The following is a 22,153-nucleotide window of genomic DNA, read 5'->3' on the forward strand; positions in this document are numbered from 1 at the left end:
CTTCTGAGCCACCCTTGAAGACAACGCATGTGGAGTCCTGTAGGCTTTCTGACAAAGGTGCCCACCCGCTCCGTGCCCCAGTAGTTGCAGACAGGTTCTGGCTGAAATCCGTGTACTGGCCTGAACTGTCGAGAATAAGCTGGCTAAGATGTTGAACCACGTGATGGGATGAAGGCTTTGAGCTCTATTGCATCTAAGCAGGTTCCTATGAATTTCAGCTGTTGCAGTGGGGTCAAAGTGGACTTTTGGGTATTTAGTTATAGACCTAGTTGTAGGAATAGAGCTATAGTTGTTTATGTCTCTCAAGGTGTAGGTGAATGTACGTACTTTGAGCTAGCAATCATCTAGATATGGAAATATCATGCCACCTTGTTTGTGAGGGTGTGTTGCTACCACAGAAAGGACTTTCAAGAACACCCTGGGTGTTGATGATAGACCGAATGGGAGCACTTTGTATTGGAAATGATCTTGACCTAGAGTAAATCTTAGGAACCTCCTGTGTGATGGGTGGTTTGTGTTATGAAAGTAAGCATCTTGTAGGTTGAGGGCTGAGAACCAGTCCCCTTGGCCCAGAGATGGGATTACTGCTGCCCAAGTAACAGTCTTGAAACATTGTCTTGTATTGAAGCAGTTGAGCGCCCTTAAATCCAGAATGGGTCTCTAACTACCGTTCTTTTTCTGTATCAGAAAGTATTTGGAATAAAAACCGTTCCCTCTGTGTTGTGGGGGAACAGGTTCTCTGGCACCTAGTTTTAGGAAGCGGTACATTTCTTCGTGTTAAGGGTGCTTGTGAGAAAAGTCCCTGAAGAGAGGCAGGGAGGGATGTGAAGTGGATTGAATATCCCTTGGAGATAATCTCTAGTACCCACTTGTCTGAGGTTATATGCTTCTAGTTTTGATGAAAAGTAGTAAGATTGGTGGAGATGTTTGGATTGTTGGAGCAAATGAGACCGGGCCTCGACCAACACATCAAAATTGGATGTATAAGGTTGCAAATGTCAATGACTGTGGGGCAGCTGGTCTCTGTTTTTGTAATCTCTGCCTCTTCCTTTGAGGATCCTATGTCTCTGGAGAGAAGGAAAGTGAGTAGGCCAGGATCTCTGTGCCGTCTGGTACTTACTGAGTCTTCTTTTTGGGGCTGGAGTATAAACACCCAGAGAATGTAACATAGCCCTAGAATCTTTCAACATGTGGAGTGATTCCTCCATTCTTTCTGCAAACAATTTAGATCCCTCACAAGGGAGGTCCCTCCACCATGACGTGTATCTTCTTTAGAAAGCCGGAGAGATGAAGCCAAGATGCTCTCCTCATAACAACTGCCGCGAAGATGGAAAATGCAACTCTATCAACAGCATCCAGAGAAGCCTGCATTGCTGTCCTCGCAAGGAGCTGACCCTCAGCAACGATCGCCTAGAATTTCTCTTTCTGACCAACGGGATGTGTTCAATAAAGGTATTTAATTTCAATTAATTGGTATGGTTTTATTTTACCATGAGAGCTTGATAGTTAGTGATCCTAAATTGTAGAATATTTACTGAAGAATATTATTTACGTCCAAATAAATCCAGTCATTTTCAGTCCTTATTGTATGGTGTCGTTTTAGCCTAGAGCTGTCTGCCATGTTCATTAACAGAGTCAACGACCAGTGAATTAGAGGATGAGAAAATAAAAAGCTCCCCACTTTAGAGGGCACATAATATTTTTTGTCTGCCTTTTTACATGTTGGGGGTACCATGTCTGGTATCTTCCATACAGTTTTCATCAAATCAAGCAGCGCCCATTGATGGGGAGTGAAATCTTTGCTGATGACGTCTGTAGGATGTCAAGCAGTTTGTGCTGTGACACTGACTTCTTCAAGCGGGTTTTGCAGAGAATCTGCTACCCTCTTAAAAGAGGTCTTGAAATTGTTTGAAGTCATCTGCCACAGTTGGTGGCAGAGGCATGACTGACTTATCAGGAGATGATGATAAAATGTTGGTCACAGGAGTGGCTTTTTTGTCTAGTCTCTCCTTCTGTTCCTCAAAGGTCTCCTCTTGAGGATTAGGAGGTCTGACTATTGAAGCTGCAGGAGATTGCCTTCCTTTAACTCTTTGGGTAAGCTAGACGCCCTCAAAAATTGTTGTCCATATGACACCCTTGGGTCCCAATTTGGACACTGAGGTGTGGAAAAGGCAGGGGTGGGAGCATCCAACAGTGTCCATACCGACTAGGTGGGTCTCTTCTACTCTGGTGGTAGATTGAAGGCACATGAGTTTCCACCTGGTTAGCTCCCTGGTGTTGTAATGGAGACCCCGGTACAGACACTGAGTATAGGTCAGCCCCAACATCTTCCTTGTCACTTAACAGGGTGGAGCAGTCATGGACATCCAGGGACCTGGGCATAACTCATACTGTGATTATGCCAGTGCCTACTAAGGGTGATTCAGGAGCCTGTCTCCAATATCATTAAGTCTTTGAAATTCCTGTAGTATCAGAACAGCCATTGAGGCCAGCTGAGTAGACACCACTGAAGTGGACACGACGGTCAGTACTGCATGCCCTCTGCATTCCGAGGAATGGCCAACAGGTGTTGCAGTAGCCTTTTGTGGTGCCAATGTAGTAGATACCAATTGTTTACAAGACTCCATTGGTGCCGTTTTAGAGGAACTGGGTCTTCTTTTGCCACTCCTTTCCCCTGAAGGTACTATTCTGCCCAAGCCTGCCCTCTTAGAGTCTTTAGGCTTACCGGTGATATTGGGAGGATCCTGCAACCTCATAGGTACCTAGTCACGTCAGTCAGTAGTGAAGTTATTGACCATCCCGGGGTCCTCTTTCTCTTGGCCGATTCCCTGCTTGGAGAACTTGTAGCTTGCTTTTTCGAGACTTTCTGAGAGGAATCTAAGGATTTCCTCTAAGTCACTGAAGAGTATTGATCTGACAATGATGATGGGATCGGCCTCAACAGGAACCACTGTCCAGGGGAGGTCCCGGGCCCTGGGGCCGGTTGGACTGAGCTTTCAATCATGAGCGGTCTTAATTTCAGCTCATGGCTCTTTTTGGTTCTGGATTTTAATTTGAGACAAAACATGCACTTCTGAGGCATGTGCGCCTCTCTCAGGCTGTGAATGCAGCAAGAATGGCCATTGCTGAAGGAATGGCTTCTCAACAGAAGAGGCAACGTTTAAATCCAAGGAAACCAGGTATACTCCTTTCAGGATTCACTTTCCAAATGGGACGGGCTAGGGAAATCTAATATAGGCTAAGGAGATAACTATTTTATAAGTGATTTTGTTTTTTACATGAAAAGAGAAGGCTGTATTAACACTAACAAACTCTATTACTACTAAGGAAAAACTAGCAAGAAAAAACACTAAGAAGAATCTCTGTAATAAGCTCTGCTTAAGGCTCCATCCCAAACCAAGAGCAGTTGAGAAGGAACTGTTTGCCCACACAGTGCTATATAGCAAGAGAGCAGAGCATGAGACAGGGAGAGTGCATGTGCACGCCAAATGGACACTGCTACCACAACTCCGATCCGAGGAGCAGGGACACAGACGCCTAGAATGGAGCACCCATAGGGACACTATTCGAAGAAGAAAAGATTCTGAAGATGACAGATATCAAAAGGGAGCTCTTTAGCAGTTTTACGTTACAAATCTGTGGGTAGGAGGCCTGAAATCCTCCTTTAGAAAATGTATTTTCTGTATTCTGGATGTACTCTAATAGGACCAAAAAAAATCGGACAGTCATTTTCCCAACTTAAATAGGTAACTCATCCATCCCTCATTGCTCCTGCACTTTTCTGTGCTTGAAACCACTTTCTTCAACTAGCACTTTCTGCCATTGACTATAAATTCTTTTTGGCATCTCCCTTTCTTTTCTTTAAGCATTCTCTCTCTCTCTCCCCTTATATTGTCTCTGTAAAGTTACCACTTAATTGTCCTGATTATAAGAGATAACACATTTTAAATTCAATTTACTTCTGAACTACATAAATTCTGCATTGTCTTAATATGGACACACTACTGAGATACTGAGCAGGTTCAGTGAAGAATAAGTTCCCACAACTCCTACTGAATTGGGAACTGAAGGAAGCTTATGAGAGGCATTCAGAACTTCAGATGATCTTATTATCTCTTACTATAACATGGTGAATCATGGCATATATTAAATCAAACCTTATTATTTCAATCTTGTTCCTGTTACATACTTAATTTTGATTCTTTTATACTTTTTAACTTTCCAAGACTCAGATGTTAGACTCTTTCTTGTTACTCCCTCCAATTTTTCTCTTGTACAGTTCACCCAAATTTCAGTTTAGTCTTTAATCTAGACACAGAACTAGATAAATAAGCAGAATTTAGTACAAGTAATTTTAAAATATTCTTCTTGATTACCAAAGCTCAGTAACAGATTTCCTAACAAAAACTCAGACCTAATCTAGAACAAAAACCTGGTTCTACCAGCTTCTTAGATGCAATACAAGAACCAGATTCACTAGTTTTACACTAGCAAAAAAGTGGTGAATCAAGCCCAAGATTTCCACCTAGCATAAGGAAGGGGAACCTGAAGAAGAGCTCTGTGTAAACTCAAAAGATTGTGTCTCACACCAACAGAAGTTGGTAGAAGATACTACGCCTCACCCACCTTGTCCCTCTAATAGCCTGAGACTGACATGGTTACAACACTGCACGCAGAAGATTGGACACATTCAGCTAAAAAGAAGGCTTCAGAACAGAAAAATTATTATTGGCTGGTAAGGAGGTGGCTCTAAACTCTGAAAATGTTGACCAAGGCTTTGTCTACACTGTCATTTTTGTCATTAAAACTTCTGTCGCTCAGGGACGTGGAAAAAAACAAACACACACCCCCCTGAAGGACAAATGTTGTAACGATGAAAACGCTCGTGTGGACAGCGATTCGTCAGTGGGAGCCACGCTCCCGGTGACGAAGTGATTGCCCTTCATTGGAGGTGGTTTTATTTTGTTGCCGGGAGAGCTCTCACTGGGTGATAAAGAATGGCTACACAGTGCACCTTACAACGGCGCAGCTGCAGCGGCACAGCCATGCTGTTGTAAGGTGCGCAGCGTAGACATAGCTTAAGTAAAAGCAGCAGACAACTGTAGATTGCACTCTCCTTGAGATTTTTCTTATTTTTCTGAATGGAAGTTGTTTAAAAGAGGAGTCATCACATTACTAAAACTGGAATCAGTTTGCACATCAATCCAAGCAATTCAACAATTTAGATTGTTTGTGTCCCATCCTTCGCCAAAAGTTCAAGATCAGAATGTGGATCCAACTTCTTTAAAGTTCAGGGGTGCTGGTTTGGAGCCCCTTTAACAAATAAACCATGTAATAAAAATATAGGCATGCCATTTTCAGAAAGACACTACAACTACCCCCTTCAACATATCTTTTTCAGTTCTAATATCGTTTTCATAAATGGAGTGCTTTACTAAAAAGATAACTGACAATACTACATTCCAAAGCTTTCAGACCAGCAAGTCTGGATGACCCTGTTAATTTACAACATTTGCTGGAGCCTGTTGGCATCCCCATTCACTGATAGTAACAGAGCTCCTGCTCTGCATACATCATATTGTTAGACCATGAAAGCACTGTCCATCTGATGGGGAAGCACAGCCACTATTTGATATTCATGAACTTCCACACCAAAAAAGCGGAAGTAGATTTATCCTTAAACTTCCCTAATACTTAGAGCTGTCACCAGTACAGCACTGGACTGGGTTTAACTGAGCAAACCTGGAGACCTGCACATTGGGGACAGCAAACCAGTTTGAACAGTGGTTTACCTAAGTTAATAGTGCTGTATCTTTGGCATCAATCTAAGTTAACTCAGATGAATAGGAGGATCCTACCACTAGAGTTAGGTACAGAGACACTTCAACTAGTTTTTTTCTGAATCATGTTGCTGTATCTTTGACACCAATAGAACCAGGGACCTTAGGGCCATTTGTTGGGAATGAAGGAATATTTACGCCTGACAGAAGCCTGCTGTGGATTTTAAGAGTCTGTTCTGATATCATTTAACAGCATAAAAATAAATAGAACTGTGTTCATGTAAAAACTTGCCGAGTAATCATGTTTAGTTTTATGCATGTATAAGAAACTGCAGAGCAATCCTGTCTGTGAGAACAAGAAAAAATAAAGTACTAAAAAGCTAGAAGACTGATTTGAACTAACAATAAGCCTGCTGGGGGAGGGGAGTTAATATGGAAATAAGAGACTAATAATGCATATGTATAAGAAAAAACAAAAAGTTATAAATAAGTTTGTGTAACAATGGAACATTGAAGCTGTCCAATGCTGGAGGTGACTGTGATGAAGTCGTCCTGATCAACTTCCCTCTTGTGAGTAACTGATCACTACTCGCTGAGTGTTTTGTCTTAAAAAATGTTAGACCCATCTGTTGAGTAAGTGACCCTTAATCCAACACTGCTTCCACAGTGCATTGAATCATTTCATGCAAGTGTTTCACCAGAGTCAATTGTGCCAGATCCTCAGCACCAGACTGTCAATCCAGATGGATCCAGAGAACAAACACCACTTATACTCATGCTAGATCACTTCAAGCAAGTGGTACACCAGCCAATAGTACCAAATCCTTAGAACTGGACTTGCATGATTCAGACTGTTGTGGGGAAGTTAATGCCATGTACAAAGGGGGTACCCGATGACTTCATCAAGTACTTCACCACATTCTATCCTGCCAGATCCTAGGCAACTGACTTGGTTGACCTAGAGGGATCTGGAGACCTTAGTGCCTTATACAGAGGGCACCAAATCACTTCTGATTCACTGAAATTGATGGTGCCAGAACCCTGGCAGCATGTCAACAGTTCCAGGACCTCAGCAATGAACTGGGTCTACCTATAGGTATTCAGGGACTGCTGGATTAGGTTGACCTGGACAGATCCAGGGACCCCGCTGCTGTATCTACTGTGCTGGAATCTCAGTACTGGGCTTTGTAAGTCATGTTAAGACCATGGACCTGAATGCTGCATGAGCTGGAAATAGAATCACTTGCCTAGTGAATCTCTAAAGTCAATGATGGACTTGCATATTGCCAGACTTCATTTCTGGGACTTGACGAGCTTCATCAGCAGGGTGTAGAAGCCCTCCTGCTCCATGTGTGTCCAGATGACACACGTGACAAATGGTTATAATTTCTTTTTTGTTCTTAAATTAAGAAACCTGTGTTAATTAACTGAGAATCTAAATAACTAAAATAAAAATAGCCCCAAGAAGGCAGAAGAAAAGGAAAAACTGACAAGGAATGAATTGAGGACACTGTGTGTGATATGAGCTCACTGAACCTTTGGAAGTTAAGAAGAAACCCAGGAGCAGTTGGGAGCACTCCTCCAATAACCTGAGAATTGCCCACAGAGGAGGGAGAGGGAGGGATAAGTGACCTCAATGCACACTGCTCTCCAGAAGATTCTGTAACTCAACAATGGGAACTGCCTATCCCACAAATGGAAATAAGCAGAGGGCACTTGAGGGAAAAAACAAAATTCCTTCAGATTAAACTGTTGACACAGAATCAGTATTTAAGTTAACCACCTTGATTAATACTTCCTCAAACCCATCTGAAGAATGCACCTTGAAGTCCATACACTGAAAGGAAGCAAACATCAGTTTTAATCCTGACTCAAAAAGTATTTAAACTTTCAATGAAGCCACAAAAACTGACCGCAAAAACTGACCGCAAAAACTACAGATTGACAATTTGGCATCTCAAAGGAGAGGATGTTGAATCTTCTTTAATAGTTTGAATTGGATACACAGATGCTTTCAAAGGAATAAATCATGAAGATTCTGATCCAAATCCTTACAGTAATTAGTAATGTCTAAAATCTGTCATACTGGCTCCTGACAAACATTGGTCCATAATGAACGTAGTTCTTAGGGCTTTTCTACACTTGCTGGGAATTGACGAGTGGCCACCGATGCAACAACAGTCAATTTAGCAGGTCTAGTGAAGACCCAGTAAGTTGACTGTCAATTGCTCTTCGGTCGACTCCTGTACTCGACCAGATCGAAACGAGTAAGGGGAGTCAACGGGAGAGCGCCTCCCATCGACATCGCGTAGTGTGGACGCCACGGTAAGTAGATCTAAGCCACGTCGATCTGAGTTACGTTATTCATGTAACTCAAATTGCGTAGCTTAGATCGACTTTTCCTTTTAGTGTAGACAAGGCCTTAGACTGCTCAAATTCATGGAAAAAATTCTGCAATAATTTCTTCAAGTTAGTGTTCTAGAGTCCTTAAAATATCAAGAACAGGACTGAAAGATTCTTATTTTTAACAAATACAGCAATCTAAATCAGAGGTAGCTAGAATTAGTGCATCTTAAATCGGATAACTAAAGCAACTGAACTCCTTTCCACTGAAGTACGAGGATAGACAATCACAAGAAAAATATTAATATGTGAACACTTTAGATGCATGTAACTTTATGGAAATTCAGCATAAGCAGCAAGACTGTTAAGTTTCATTTTACTGCTCATTTTGCAAAAGCTGATGAAAACCCTTTCTAAATCTAGAGCCCGATCCCACATTGATGCAACTGAGTAACTTTATTCACTAAACTCAATAGCATTTATGTGACCAAAGTTACGCACATTTGTTTGTTTGCAAATTGGGCACTTTCAGTTGTGCATCATAAAAGGATAAGAACTGAAAGCCAAAGGGTAAATTTCCACTTCTGGCAACAAGTTTTTTTCAAGCCAAATATCACTCATGTGATAAGCAGTTGCTCATAATCACAAGGAGAGTGTGGAGAAGAACCTTGAAGGTTAGTAGAAACCATTTGAAAAACACTATAAAAACACATGCCATAAAATAGCCTCTAATATTAATTTATCACTCAATTCTGCAAACACTTACACATAAGTAACTATGCTCAAGTGATTAGTCCTGTTGGACTCTTAATCCCACTTTCCTTTGTCCTGTTTAGTGAACTGGCTGGGGTAGGACTCCAAGCCTCTACACCCATTTTTAAGGAAATGTTTTGTTGAGGGAATGGGTGGTGTATGTAGACAAGAGTGACAAGAAAGGAGTTTGAATTTTTCTTTGTGTGTTAGAGATCTTTCTCCTTTAACCCTCTCTGAGAAAAATGGGAAGGTGGAAGTCATCTGGAAATCCATAGAAAGTTGGTTTGTGTAGGTTGATGCCAGCGAGCAGTTACTGAAGAGAAAATTAGCAGTATTACTAAACATGCACCTAAATAAGATTTTTTTTCTCTGTATCCTTAATTAAAGAGCTACAGGAACTAAGCCTAAAGGCACCATGTATGGCAGTCATACAAACATTTGAGAATAGCAGCTGCAATATTTCTTCCCCTCCCTTTTCCCTCTCTGCTCCTTCCTAAATAAAAAGCCCACAAGAGTATGACTTTACTTGAATATCAGTATCTACAGCAGCACCTGGCCACACCATCAGTTTGGGGATAGGGCCAGGGATACCAAGGCTCCAAAACATCAATACCACTGCCAAAAATAAAGAACAGAAGTAATAGCATCCCCCAGCTACCCAGCTTTGACCATATAGCAGCTGACTCAATAGGATGCCATGGCCATGTGCCCTGGGGCTTGGGTTGGGGTTGACTCCAGGGATGTAGTAATGTTCCAACACCAAGTACCTCCTCATGTGACTTCTCCAACAGAGACACATTGATGCCTTCGGAGGCAAACTCCCGCAGCGGCAGCAGCTGGGTAAGCGCTGTTGGCAAAGAATACATAACATTCTGATGCTATTTAGGATGTTTATTTCATTTCCTTGTCTAATGCCTTTTCCCCTGCCTATGTTTAACAGCTGCCTATGTTTTTTTTAAAAAACCAGGATGCTTACTGCTTTATGTTCACCTGTTGTATGATTCAGAATTCCACCTGATGGCATAGAACTGCAGGAGGGGGAGTACCCTGTGTAAACATTATTTTGATTACAGAAAATCTGTTCACACACAAGGACAAACAAGACTAATACTTCATACAGCTTGGTCACTCTATTTAGCTGTTGATATGTACTGGTCACCAATGTAGAAATTTCCCATCATCATTGTTTGAGCACGATGATCCAAAGTGATAACATTTTCCTGTGTAGTACTGAGGGCCCTCAGCTCTCAGTTAAATCAACGGGAGACAAGGACCTTCTGCACATCTCAGGATCAGACCTTGTATCTTTTATCCTAGCCTCACTAAAATTAAGATCTGTGGTGATTTTACAGGCATCACTGCCGAAAATTCAAGATTATCTGTTTGATAGTCAGTTTTATTAACTTGACAGCAATAAAGATGATGGTCAGGGCAGGATCTAAAATGCATCATTTACGAAGCCTACCGTCACCGGCTCATCACATTTTACATGCTGATAATAAATCCAGACTATATAAGAATATTAACAATTAGCATTTGTGAATAAACTAAAATTCAGCTGTAATTAAAGTGCTTTACATTAGAACACGAAGTTGTCTTCTGTTATCAATAACCATATATTTTAAGGATATATTTTTAAACATATATTTTTGTTTAAATTAAAACAAAAGTTAAATAATAGTTAATATTTATTATTCTGTGAGCTCACACCTTGTTTATGAGGGTTAACTTTAGGAACAGCAATGAACTTAACTCTCCACATTCATAAAACAGAAGTCTTGACATTGGTTTGGATAAAAAAACATACCACTTCATCTTCAAATCCTCCGGCCAGCACAAGTGAATAAGCTCCATCATTACTCCGTCCATGGATTCCACCAACATGGGGTCTGTGAACGCCTGCTTCACTCACCTTTGGTAGTAAAATAAATGGAGCAAATCTTTAAGATAACTTCCTAAAGCAACTGGCCAACAATATTCATTTTTAACAATTCATTTATTGTTTAATGAAGTATAATTCTATGTGAAGAGGCAGTCTGCATAAAAGGTTAATAAGAAACTGCTTGAGGAAGAGAAGATTTTATGTACTTTTAGGAGGAACGAAGTCACAAAGGCAGTCTAGGGCCCAATTCACTGAGCAGTGATTAGAGGTGGCTGAGAGAGAGGGGTTGAATCACCCATTCCAGCACTATGTGAGGCCCAGCTTTAAAAAGCATTCAGGCTCCCAATAACTGGTAAGACATGTGGCTGGTGAGACTAGGGGTGATGAGACTATGGGTGATGTGGCTGGTAAGACTAAGAGAATTAGCTAGTTGAGTCTGCCAGCAAAAGGAGAGTAGGGAGATAAGGAAAGGAAAACCACAGAACCCTAACTTGCAGCTACTCTACAAGGAAGAGCCCACAGTGGGACAGAAACCGTGTTGTGTCCTGACTCTGGAAGCTTCCACCTTGGCCCTGTCTTGACTTGCTCAGAACATGGTCTGGCAGGAGAACCCACTAGTGTGTTAGGTGTCTGTTGGGAGTCCTTCAGGAAACAGGTAGGTGAGCAGCAGGAGGAAGTGGCTCATCTGGGTAGCATCTATCTAGGAGCATGAGCACTTAATTGACAAGACACACATGGAAACTCCTGGGACAGAGAATACTAACCAACTTCAGATGACTACAACAACACAAGAGGAGGAAGGAGAATTGGCAGCTCTATAGGGAGGAGACAGGTTGCCGGTCACCTTGGGCAGCAGACAGTGCTTCACCCCCCATCCATCACGGTCAAGATCCAGTATGCAGTACTGGCAACAGGAGGGAAGGAGGAGACCCCAATAGCTAAGGAGGAGGAGCCATATTCTCTCAATGCTGGGAGGCTCACATTCACCACACCCCAGAAAAGAAAGCAGGGTGCTGGTGGTCAGTGATTCCCTTCTGAGGGAGACAGACATCCATATGCCCACCTGATATAGCATCCCACAGGTGTGCTGTCTGCATGGAGCCCATATCAGAGATGTCACAGAAAGGTTGCCAAGACTAAATCATCCCCCAACCCCTATCCCAGGCTGCTCATCCACATGGGCACTAATAATGCTACCAGGTATGATCCTGAGCAGATCAGCAGTAAATACAGGACTCTAGGATTGAGGATGAAGGCGTCGAGGATACAGATTGTGTTCTCATCCATCCACCCAGTTGAGAGTCAGGGCCTAAGTAGAGAGACATATCCTGGAGATGAATGCATGGCTGCATAGATGGCATCAATGGGAAGGCTTTGGCTACCTCACCCAAGGTTGCTGTTCTAGGAAGGAGGTCTATTAGTAAGAGATGGGGTCCAACTGACCAATAAGGGGGAAAGGATCTTCATGTACCAACCTGCCAACCTACTGAGGAGGGCTTTAAACTAAGTTCAAAGGTCACAAGTGACAAAACTACACAGGTAAGCATAGGAAAGGCAACCCTAATGGACAGCTAGATATTGGGGTAGGGGGGACATGGAAAATTACAATAGGATCACAGGAGCATGAGTTAGATCAGGGAGGGAATCTGCTCAACATCTTAGGATGTCTATACACAAATGCAAAGAGTATGGGGAATAAACAAGAACTGGAAGTATTTATACATAAGCTAAATTATGACATAATTGGCATCACAGAGACTTTGTTGGGATAAATCTTGAATGAAATATTGGTACAGAGGGGTATAACTTGTTCAGGAAGAACAGGCAGAGGAAAGAAAGAGAAGTGGTGTTGCATTATATATCAAGAACATATACATTTATTCCGAGGTCCAGAAGGAGGTCAGAAACAGACTAGTTGAAAATCTCTGGGCAAAGATAAAATGGGCAAAAATAGGAGTGATGTCAAGATAAGGGATTACTATAGACCACCAAATCAGGAAAAGGAGATGGAGGCATTTCTAGAACAAACAACAGAAATATCCAAAACACAAGCCCTGGCAGTAATCCTAGACATCTGCTGGAAAAGTAACATGGCAAAACACAAACTTTCCAATAAGTTATTGGAACGTGTTGAGGAAAAACTTTTGTTTCAGAAAGAGTAGGAGGACAGCCATTTTAGATTTGAGTTTGACCCAGATCCCTAAATGACCCCCTCATGGACTGAACTCACAACCCTGGTTTTAGCAGGACAATGCTTAAACCACTGAGCTATCCCCTCCCCTGTTGATTCTGACCAACAAAGATGACTTGCTTGTGAATTTTAAGGTGGAAGGCACTTTGGGTGACAGGGATCACAAAATGACAGATTTCATGGTTCTAAGGAAAGAAAGGAGCAAGCGCAGCAGAATAAGGACAATGGACTAAAAAAAACCACACTTTTAACAAAAGCAGAGAGGTCCCATAAAGAAAATCTAAGGGAAAAAGGAGTTCAAGAGCCAGCAATTCACAAACAGACAATATAAAGGCATAACAGCAAGCTATTCCAATGCAAAGGCAAGATAATAAGAGGCCAACATGGCTCCAAGAGGCGCTCTTTAATCAAAAAGGAATCCTATAAAAAGCAGAAACATGAAAAAAGTGCTAAGGATTGGTGCAAAAGAATAACACAAGCTCATAGGGACAAAAGCAGACAGGTTAAAACACAAAATGAGCTACACCTAGTAAGGGACATAAAAGGCAATAAGAGGAGATTCTATAAATTGATCTTTCTCTTGCTCTCAATGTAAGTGCAAGTTCTTTATGTAGCTGGAAACTAGAGCCAAAAATGGATGACATCAAGAAAGCAAAGGTGCTTAATGCCCATTTTGCTTGAGTCTTCACTAGAAAGGTTAATGATGACCACAACAACAAGAGGAAAGGAACGCAAGCCAAAACAGGGAAAGACCAGGTTAAAGAATATTTAGATAGTTTAGATGTATTCTAGTCAGCAGGGCTTGACACAATTCATCCTAGAGTACTTAAGGGACTAGCTGAAGCAGGCTCATAATCATTAGCAATTATCTTCAAGAACTCATGTAGGACAGGTGAGGTCTCACAGTACGGAGAAGGGAAAGCACAGTACCTATCTTTAAAAAGAGGAACAAAGCCAACTCAGGAAATTATAATCCAGTCAGTGTAACTTTGATACTTGGAAAGATACTGGAACAAATTATTAAACAATCAATTTTTCAGAGCACCTTGAGGATAATAGGGTGATAATAATCAGCATGGATGTGTCAAGAACAAATCATGGCAAACCAACCTAATTTACTTCTGTGACAGAATTACTGGCCTAGTGGCTAGAGAAAAAGCAGTAGACATGATATACCTTGATTTTAGTAAGACTTCTGACATAGTCTCACGTCACATTCTCATAAGCAAACTAGGGAAATGTGGTCTAGATGAAATTACTATAAAATGGGTGCACAACTAGTTGAAAGACTATACTCAAAAAGTACTTATCAGTGGTTTGCTCTCAAACTGGGAAGATGTATCTAGTGGATCCAGCACAGGTCATTCTGGGGTCTGCTACTATTCAATATTTTCAGTAATTACTTGGATAATGGAACAGAGACTAAGCTTATAAAAATCTAAGGATGACACCAAGCTGGGAGGGGTTTCAAACACTTTGGAAGACAGGATTACAATTCAAAATAACCTTGACAAATTAAAGAATTGGTCTGAAATTAACAAGATGAAATTTTAAAAGGTCAAGTGCAAAGTACTAGTTTTAGAAAGGAAAAAAAATCAAATGCATAACTACAAAATGACTAGGTGGTAGTACTACTGAAAAGGATCTGGGGGTTATCATGGATCACAAATGGAATATGAGTCAACATGATGCAGTTGTGAAGAACACGAACATAATTCTGGAGTGTATTACAGGAGTTTCATATGTAAGACACAGGAGATAACTGGCCAACTCAGGACTTAGTGGTGTTGGTGGACTTCAACTACCCAGACATATGTTGGGAAAATAACAGCACGGCACAGATTATCTAACAAGTTCTTGGAATGTACTGGAGACAAATTTTTTATTTCACAAGGTGGAGAGAGCTACTGGGGGAAGGCTGTTCTAGATTTGATTTTGACAAATAGGGAGGAACTGTTTGAGAATTTGAAAGTGGAAGGCAACTTGAGTGAAAGTGATCATGAAATGGTAGAGTTCATGATTCTAAGGAATGGTAGGAGGGAGAACAGCAAAATAAAGACACTGGATTTCAAGAAGTTAGACTTCAGCAAACTCAGGGAGTTGGTAGGTAAAATCCCATGGGAAGCAAGTCTAAGGGGAAAAACAATTGAAGACAGTTGGCAGTTTTTCAAAGTGACATTAAGGACACAAGAGCAAAACTATCCCACTGCACAGGAAAAATTGGAAGTATGGCAAGAAACCACCCTGGCTTAACCAGGAGATCTTCAATGATCTAAAACTCAGAAAAGAGAGTCCTACAAAAAGTAGAAACTCGGCCAAATTACAAAGAATGAATATCAACAAATACAAGTATGTCAGGACAAAATTAGAAAAGCCAAGGCAAAAAATGAGATCAAACTAGCTAGGGACATAAAAGGAAACAAGAGAACATTCTACAAATACATGAGAAGCGAGAGGAAGACGGAGGACAGAGTAGGCAGAAAGTCCAGAGAAGAGCAACAAAAATGATTAAAGATCTAGAAAACATGACCTACAAGGGAAGATTGAAAAAACTGGGTTTGTTTAGTCTGAAGAAGAGAAGACTGAGGGGGGACATGACAACAGTTTTCAAGTACATAAAAGGTTGTTACAAGGAGGAGGGAGAAAAATTGTTCTTAACCTCTGAGGACAGGACAAGAAGCAATGGGCTTAAATTGCAGCAAGGGAGGTTTAACTTGGACATTAGGAAAAACTTAACTGTCAGAGTGGTTAAGCACTGGAATAAATTGCCTAGGGAGGTTGTAGAATCTCCATCATTGGGGATTTTTAAGAGCAGGTTGGACAAACACCTGTCAGGGATGGTATAAATAATACTTAGTCCTGTCTTGAGTGCAGGGGACTAGACTAGATGGCCTCTCAAGGTCCCTTCCAGTTCTATGATTTTAAAACTCTATTCGGCACTGTGGAGGTCTCAGCTCGAGTACTGCATCCACTTCTGGGCACCACATTTTAGGAAAGATGTGGACAAATTGGAGAGAGCAAAAAATAAATATAGGGTTTAGAAAACCTGACCTATGAGAAAGGCTAAAAATTGGCATGTTTATGCTTGAGAAAAGATTACTGAAGGAGGACCTTATAACAGCCCTTAACATATGTAAACGCTGTTATCAAGACGACTTCAGCTATTTAAATCAGAAATCTCATGGTGTTGTAATTGTAGGGGTCCTGACCCAAAAAGGAGTTGTTGGGAGTTGCAAGGTTATTTGGGGGGAGGGAGGGGTTACAGTACTGCTACCCTTATTTTTGCACTGTTGCTGCTGTAAGTGGCATTGCCTTCAGAGCTGGGCAGCTGGAGAGCAGCGGCTGCTGGCTGGGAGTCCAGCTGTGAAAGCAGAGCCACCGCCAGCAGCAGCGCAGAAGTAAGGATGACATGGTATGGTATTGCCACCCTTACTTCTGCACTGCTGCCTGCAGAGCTGGGCCCTCAGTCAGCAGCTGCCACTCTCCAGATGCCCAGCTCTGAAGACAGCAGCGCAGAAGTAAAGGTGGCAATACCATGACCCCCCCCCCCCATAAAATAACCTTGCAATCCCCCTGCAACTCCCTTTTGGGTCAGGCCCCCCAATTTGAGAAACGCTCGTCTCCTCCCTGAAATCTGTATAGCACACAAAAGACCAGACTTCACGGTCCATGACATGTTTTTCAGGGCTGTGAATTTGATCGGGCCCTACTCATATGGCTGTAGAATATGAATGTTCTAAGGATGATGCCCATCCAAAAACCAAGCCTGAGGTGAAACAATGCCGATGGTGGTGCTTGATCTTGTTGTTCTGCTGAGTCAGGAGCTTGGAAAATGTTGGGAGAATCATCAGTACTCAGGATAACATGCTCAGAAGATTTGGGAACCAATATTGTCTGGGCCAGTAAGGGGTGATCAGGTTAACTCGTGCTTTGACTGATTTTGCATAGAACTCGTGGGAGGAATGGCAGTGGAGGGAATGAATAGTTCAGTTGATCTGAACTAGGGAGAAATAAAGTGCCACCTTGGGCGTGGTAACCTAGGGCTCTTTTGGAGCAGTAGGTGGTGCATTTTCTGTTCACTACATAGGCAAACAGATCCCAAGTTGGTGTTCCCCGTAGATTGAAGATGCTGCACACACTGAATCATGGAGGTCCCACTCGTGGTTGACCACAAATGCCTACTGAGGGAGTCCATGAGAATATTTTGTTTCCTGAAGGCAGGCTGCTGATAGGGTGATTTGTTTGCTGATGCCCCAGTTCCACAAGCTGACCGATTCTGCACATAGGGAGATGGATCTCACATCTCACTGCTTGTTGATATACAGGACAGTTGTGACATTGTCAGAAAGTAACAGGATGTGTTGAGCATGGACGAATGGAAAAAAGGCTTCAAATGCCTTTTGGACTGCTCATAACTGCAGAATATTGACTCCTGTGGCATACAGATGCCTTGTGTTATATGTTTGTCCATGTGGGCTCCCCAAACAAAATGAGATGCATCTGTGGCAATGGTCCTGTCTGTAGAGGAGGGGAGAAAGGGGATGCTTATCGAAGATTCATCCACCACAGTAGGGAAGAAACCACCTTCGCAGTGACTGTTGCCATCAAGCTCATGGGGTGGCAGTTTGGAGAGTATACTGACTCAAGCCATGCTTGAAGGCAAGGAAGATAAAGTCTTGTTAATGGAGTGATCTGAGTGCTGGAGACCAAATGCCCCAGGAGAGAGAGAGGCAAGTCCTAATCAAGCATTATAGCCCAGTATTCAAGGGCTGTTTGTGATCTGGGCTATAATGCTGTTCATGGTCTGAAACCTGCCTTTGGGGAAGTACGCTCTTGCAGTGACCAAATCCAGGGTGGCCCCAATGAAGTCCAGGGAATTCCTGGGTTTCAGAACAGATTTTTCAGGGAAGAGAGGAGGTATAGCATTGTTAGGAGTTAACACATGGGCCTCTTATTGTGACTTGGCAACAAGGAGCTAGTTGTCAAGGTAGGGGAAGACAATAAGACCCAGGTATCTAGCGTGAGCTGCCGCTACAGCAAATACTTTGAAGAAGACTCTGGGGGCGGTCACTAGGCCAAAGGGACGTAATCTATACTGAAAATGGTCTGGACCTACTACAAATCTGAGGAAATGTCTGTGGGGAGATGAATATATACATGAAAGTTGGCATCCTTCATATCGAGAACTGTAGATCACATATCCTTCCCCAGAAGGCAGTGTGACCATATGAAATTTGAGTTTGCAAATGAAGCGTTTGAGGTGGCGTGGGTTGAGAATTGGTCTCCATGCATCTTTCTTTTTTGGATATAAGGAAATAAGTTGAGTAAAAGTCACTCTCTTAGAACATGTCCCTCCTCAGTACTATTACTTCTCAATCTAAAAGAGGAGAGGAGGTAGAGATGCAAACTTGATTGCACAGCCAAAGCAGATGTCGTTCAGCACTCACTGGTCTGCGGATAATGCACTCTAGGTGTTGAGAAACAGTGCTAGACAACCTCCAAATGGCATGTGAAGGTCAGGCGATGTTGGATTTAGGGTATCACAGCCTCAAGTTCCCATTAAAAAAATGGCACATCGTCAGGGGATTGAGATTGGGATACCAAGCCTGTTGCCTCAGATGTAGGGAAATGGGTCCTTTGAATCTTTTATATGGTGGTTTGAAGGGCCTTGGATACAAAAATTGCTGAGCCATGGGTCTAGGTCTAGATGACTGTCGATGGATCTTCCTCTTGGAAAGAAGGGGGTAGCCAAGGGTCCATATTCTGACTGAATACCTCTGATTCATCAAAGGGTAGGTCCTTCACAGTATTCTCAACCTCTCTACGGAACCGATACATAGAGCCATGACTCTCTGTGCATAACAATGGCTGTAACCATGGCTCTAGAGGTGGTGTCCACAGCATTGACTGTGGATTGGAGAGCAGTCTTCACTACTAGTTTTCTTTTGTCTATCACCACCTGGAAACAAGTTCTATCCTGTTGTAGAAGACCATCAGTGAACTCTGCCAGCTTGGAATAGTTCAGGAAGTCATATTTGGCCAATAGTACCTAGTAGTTGGCTATCCTGAATTGGAGGCTACATGACTAAAAGACCTTTCTCCCCAATAGGTCTAGATGTTTGCCCTCTGTCTGCAGGGGCAGACCCTGGGTGTTGCTGTCTAGCCCTTTCAGAAGGCGCTTGGACTACAAAAGAATTGGGAGGGGGTGAAAAAACAGAACTCTAGCTGGCATATCAATGTTTTTTTCACCCTATTGGGGCTGGTGTCAAAGGTAGCAGGGGTGTACCAACAGCCCTAGCTGGCTCCATTATAACCTCATTAACAGGGAATACTATTTTGTTGGATCCAGGTGAATGGAGGACATCCAGGAGTTTGTGCTGGGATTCCTGATCCTCTTCCAGGGGAATCTGAAGTTCACCAGCAACTCTACAAAGATGATCCTGGAACTGTCTGACCTCATCAGAGGTGGGGGTGGGAGGAGATGGGGGAGGGGAAGAAGGGGCACACTTTGTCCACCAATGATGATAGTAGTCTTGCTGGATCCAGTGGAACCGCCAGATCCAGTGCATCTTCCTCTTCGGAACAATGGGGGGGGGGATTAGGATTTGTGTGCCTCCCTCGAGAAGTGCTGCTGGAGGGAATGTATATCTTGAGAAGGGACCAGGAGATTAACTTATCTGAGCAGTCGACTCTCCGGGTGGCGAAGACAAAGCAACAGATACAGAGAGGTCATGCAGAGGTGAGAAGAAACAGGAGAGGTGGTCAGTCCACCTGGCCCTTTATCCTCTCAGTTGGAGACACAAGATGAGCCAGGATGCATGCGGGGACCAACAGATGTAGCTTTCAAATTCTCCTGCTTTGGACACACAGTGCGCATATGTAACCCACAGTGGAATACAGATGGAGCCATCACTAGAAGAAAAATTATTAATTTCCTTGGGGAAAAAGAACAGGAGTACTTGTGGCACCTTAGAGACTAACAAATGTATTTGAGCATAAGCTTTCATGGGCTAAAACCTTGGGGGTTTTCTATGGTACTCTTGATATCATTTTGGTTCTTTACAAACATTTATGAATTTTTCTTCACAACACCCTGTGTGTTGAGGTGGTTTTATTATCCCCATTTTACCCATGAGGAACCGAGGCACAGATTTTAAGGCCAAAATTGTCAACCATTAGTTTCACAACTTGAGAAGCCAAGGGTCTGATCTAGCAGAGTACCTAGGGATAACAGAGCGCTGCTCCCATTGATCTCAGTTTCTTTTGTCAGTGCACACCTGCACACTGCAAACCTGACCCCAGGTATGACTACCTCAAGCTGAGTATCCAGAAGTACCTGTGAAAATTTTGGTTTACGTGACTTGCCCAGAGTTCAAACAGGAACTCTGTGGCAAAGGCGGGGATAAAATCCAGTTTTACTAAATGCCTTTAAACATGAGTATCAGAGAGGTAGCCGTGTTAGTCTGGTTCTGTAAAAGCAGCAAAGAATCCTGTGGCACCTTATAGACTAACAGACGTTTTGCAGCATGAGCTTTCGTGGGTGAATGCCCACTTCGTCGGATGCAAGAGTGGAAATTTCCAGGGGCAGGTATATATAAGCAAGCAAGAAGCAAGCTAGAGAGATAACGAGGTTAGGTCAATCAGGGAGGATGAGGCCCTGTTCTAGCAGTTGAGGTGTGAAAACCAAGGGAGGAGAAACTGGTTCTGTAGTTGGCAAGCCATTCACAGTCTTTGTTTAATCCTAAACTGATGGTGTCAAATTTGCAGATGAACTGAAGCTCAGCAGTTTCTCTTTGAAGTCTGGTCCTAAAGTTTTTTTGCTGGAGGATGGCCACCTTAAGATCCGCTATTGTGTGGCCAGGGAGGTTGAAGTGTTCTCCTACAGGTTTTTGTATATTGCCATTCCTAATATCTGATTCGTGTCCATTTATCCTTTTCCTTAGAGACTGTCCAGTTTGGCCGATGTACATAGCAGAAGGGCATTGCTGGCATATGATGGCATATATTACATTGGTGGATGTGCAGGTGAATGAACCGGTGATGGTGTGGCTGATCTGGTTAGGTCTTGTGATGGTGTTGCTGGTGTAGATATGTGGGCAGAGTTGGCATCGAGGTTTGTTGCATGGATTGGTTCCTGAGCTAGAGTTACTATGGTGCGGTGTGCAGTTACTGGTGAGAATATGCTTCAGGTTGGCAGGTTGTCTGTGGGCAAGGACTGGCCTGCCACCCAAGGCCTATGAAAGTGTGGGATCATTGTCCAGGATGGGTTGTAGATCCCTGATGATGCGTTGGAGGGATCTTACTACTGCAAGACAAACCCAAGAAAGAAACCAACAGGACTCCACTGGCCAACACATAGAGTCCCCAGCTAAAGCCCCTCCAACGTTATTTCATATGTTTTTTAAAAATTTAAAACTTGAAAAAAACGAATTTCATTCTGTGTAATCATATGGGGTTATCAGCAGGGTTGGGATCTTTAGCTCCACAGCACAGTCCTTAACCACTGGAGCCAACAAAGTAACTAGTAGTTTTAGAAGAATTTTCTATGTGGACTTGCCACTAGTGGGTGAATAAAGTTACACAATTTGCCATTGGATTTCATAGTTTGTTATTTGACAGAATGTTGAGACTCGGAAATCCTGGGTTAAAGTCCAGGTTCTGGATGGGAGTGTGCAACAGTGGTAGACACTTCGCCCCTATCCTCCACTCTCTGTTCCCTTCTGCCCCTACCTTCACCTCCCTGTCTCTTCCCCTACTGCTGTCCACCTAGTCTGCTGTGCATCCATCTCAGCTGACTCCTGCACAGCAGACTAGGTGCACTCCTGCAGTTTTGCTTCTGCTCCTATCCTTCCCATTGGCTTCACTCTTACCTCTAGATCCTGTCCATGTTCCCACCCCATTTCCTACCTTCATGGCTCCTGCTCTCCCCCATATCTGCTCCTGTTCTCTCCCTTCCCCAGCTCCTGAACCTCTCCCTTGTCTCTGGCTCCTCAGCTTCTGCCTGTCCTTTGCTCCTGCTCATATTTCCCACCCTCCTTAATTGTCTTCCCTTTGCTTGGTCAAATCCCTTGTCTTCTGCCCTCTCTGCTCCTCACTATCTCTAAGCTCCAATTCCCAGCTCCCCACTGAGCTTCTGTTCTCCCCTGCCCTGGTATCTCATCCCTGTTCTACCTCACTGCCCCATTCCTTACCCCTCTTTATTCA

The 22,153-nt window shown here is 42.9% G+C and overlaps 1 protein-coding gene across 1 annotated transcript in view; it reads right to left on the minus strand.

Moving 5' to 3' along the window:
* The window catches only part of UHRF2 (ubiquitin like with PHD and ring finger domains 2), a 154,513-nt gene that overhangs the window by 23,227 nt on the left and 109,133 nt on the right, over nucleotides 1–22,153 (minus strand). The window contains exon 9 of the mRNA XM_045020492.1: nucleotides 10,684–10,788. Within this exon, the coding sequence (XP_044876427.1) occupies nucleotides 10,684–10,788 (105 nt within the window). The remainder of the gene's footprint in view (nucleotides 1–10,683; nucleotides 10,789–22,153) is intronic.

This window comes from Mauremys mutica, chromosome 6, assembly GCF_020497125.1.
Source record: "Mauremys mutica isolate MM-2020 ecotype Southern chromosome 6, ASM2049712v1, whole genome shotgun sequence".
NCBI classification, from domain to species: Eukaryota; Metazoa; Chordata; order Testudines; family Geoemydidae; genus Mauremys; species Mauremys mutica.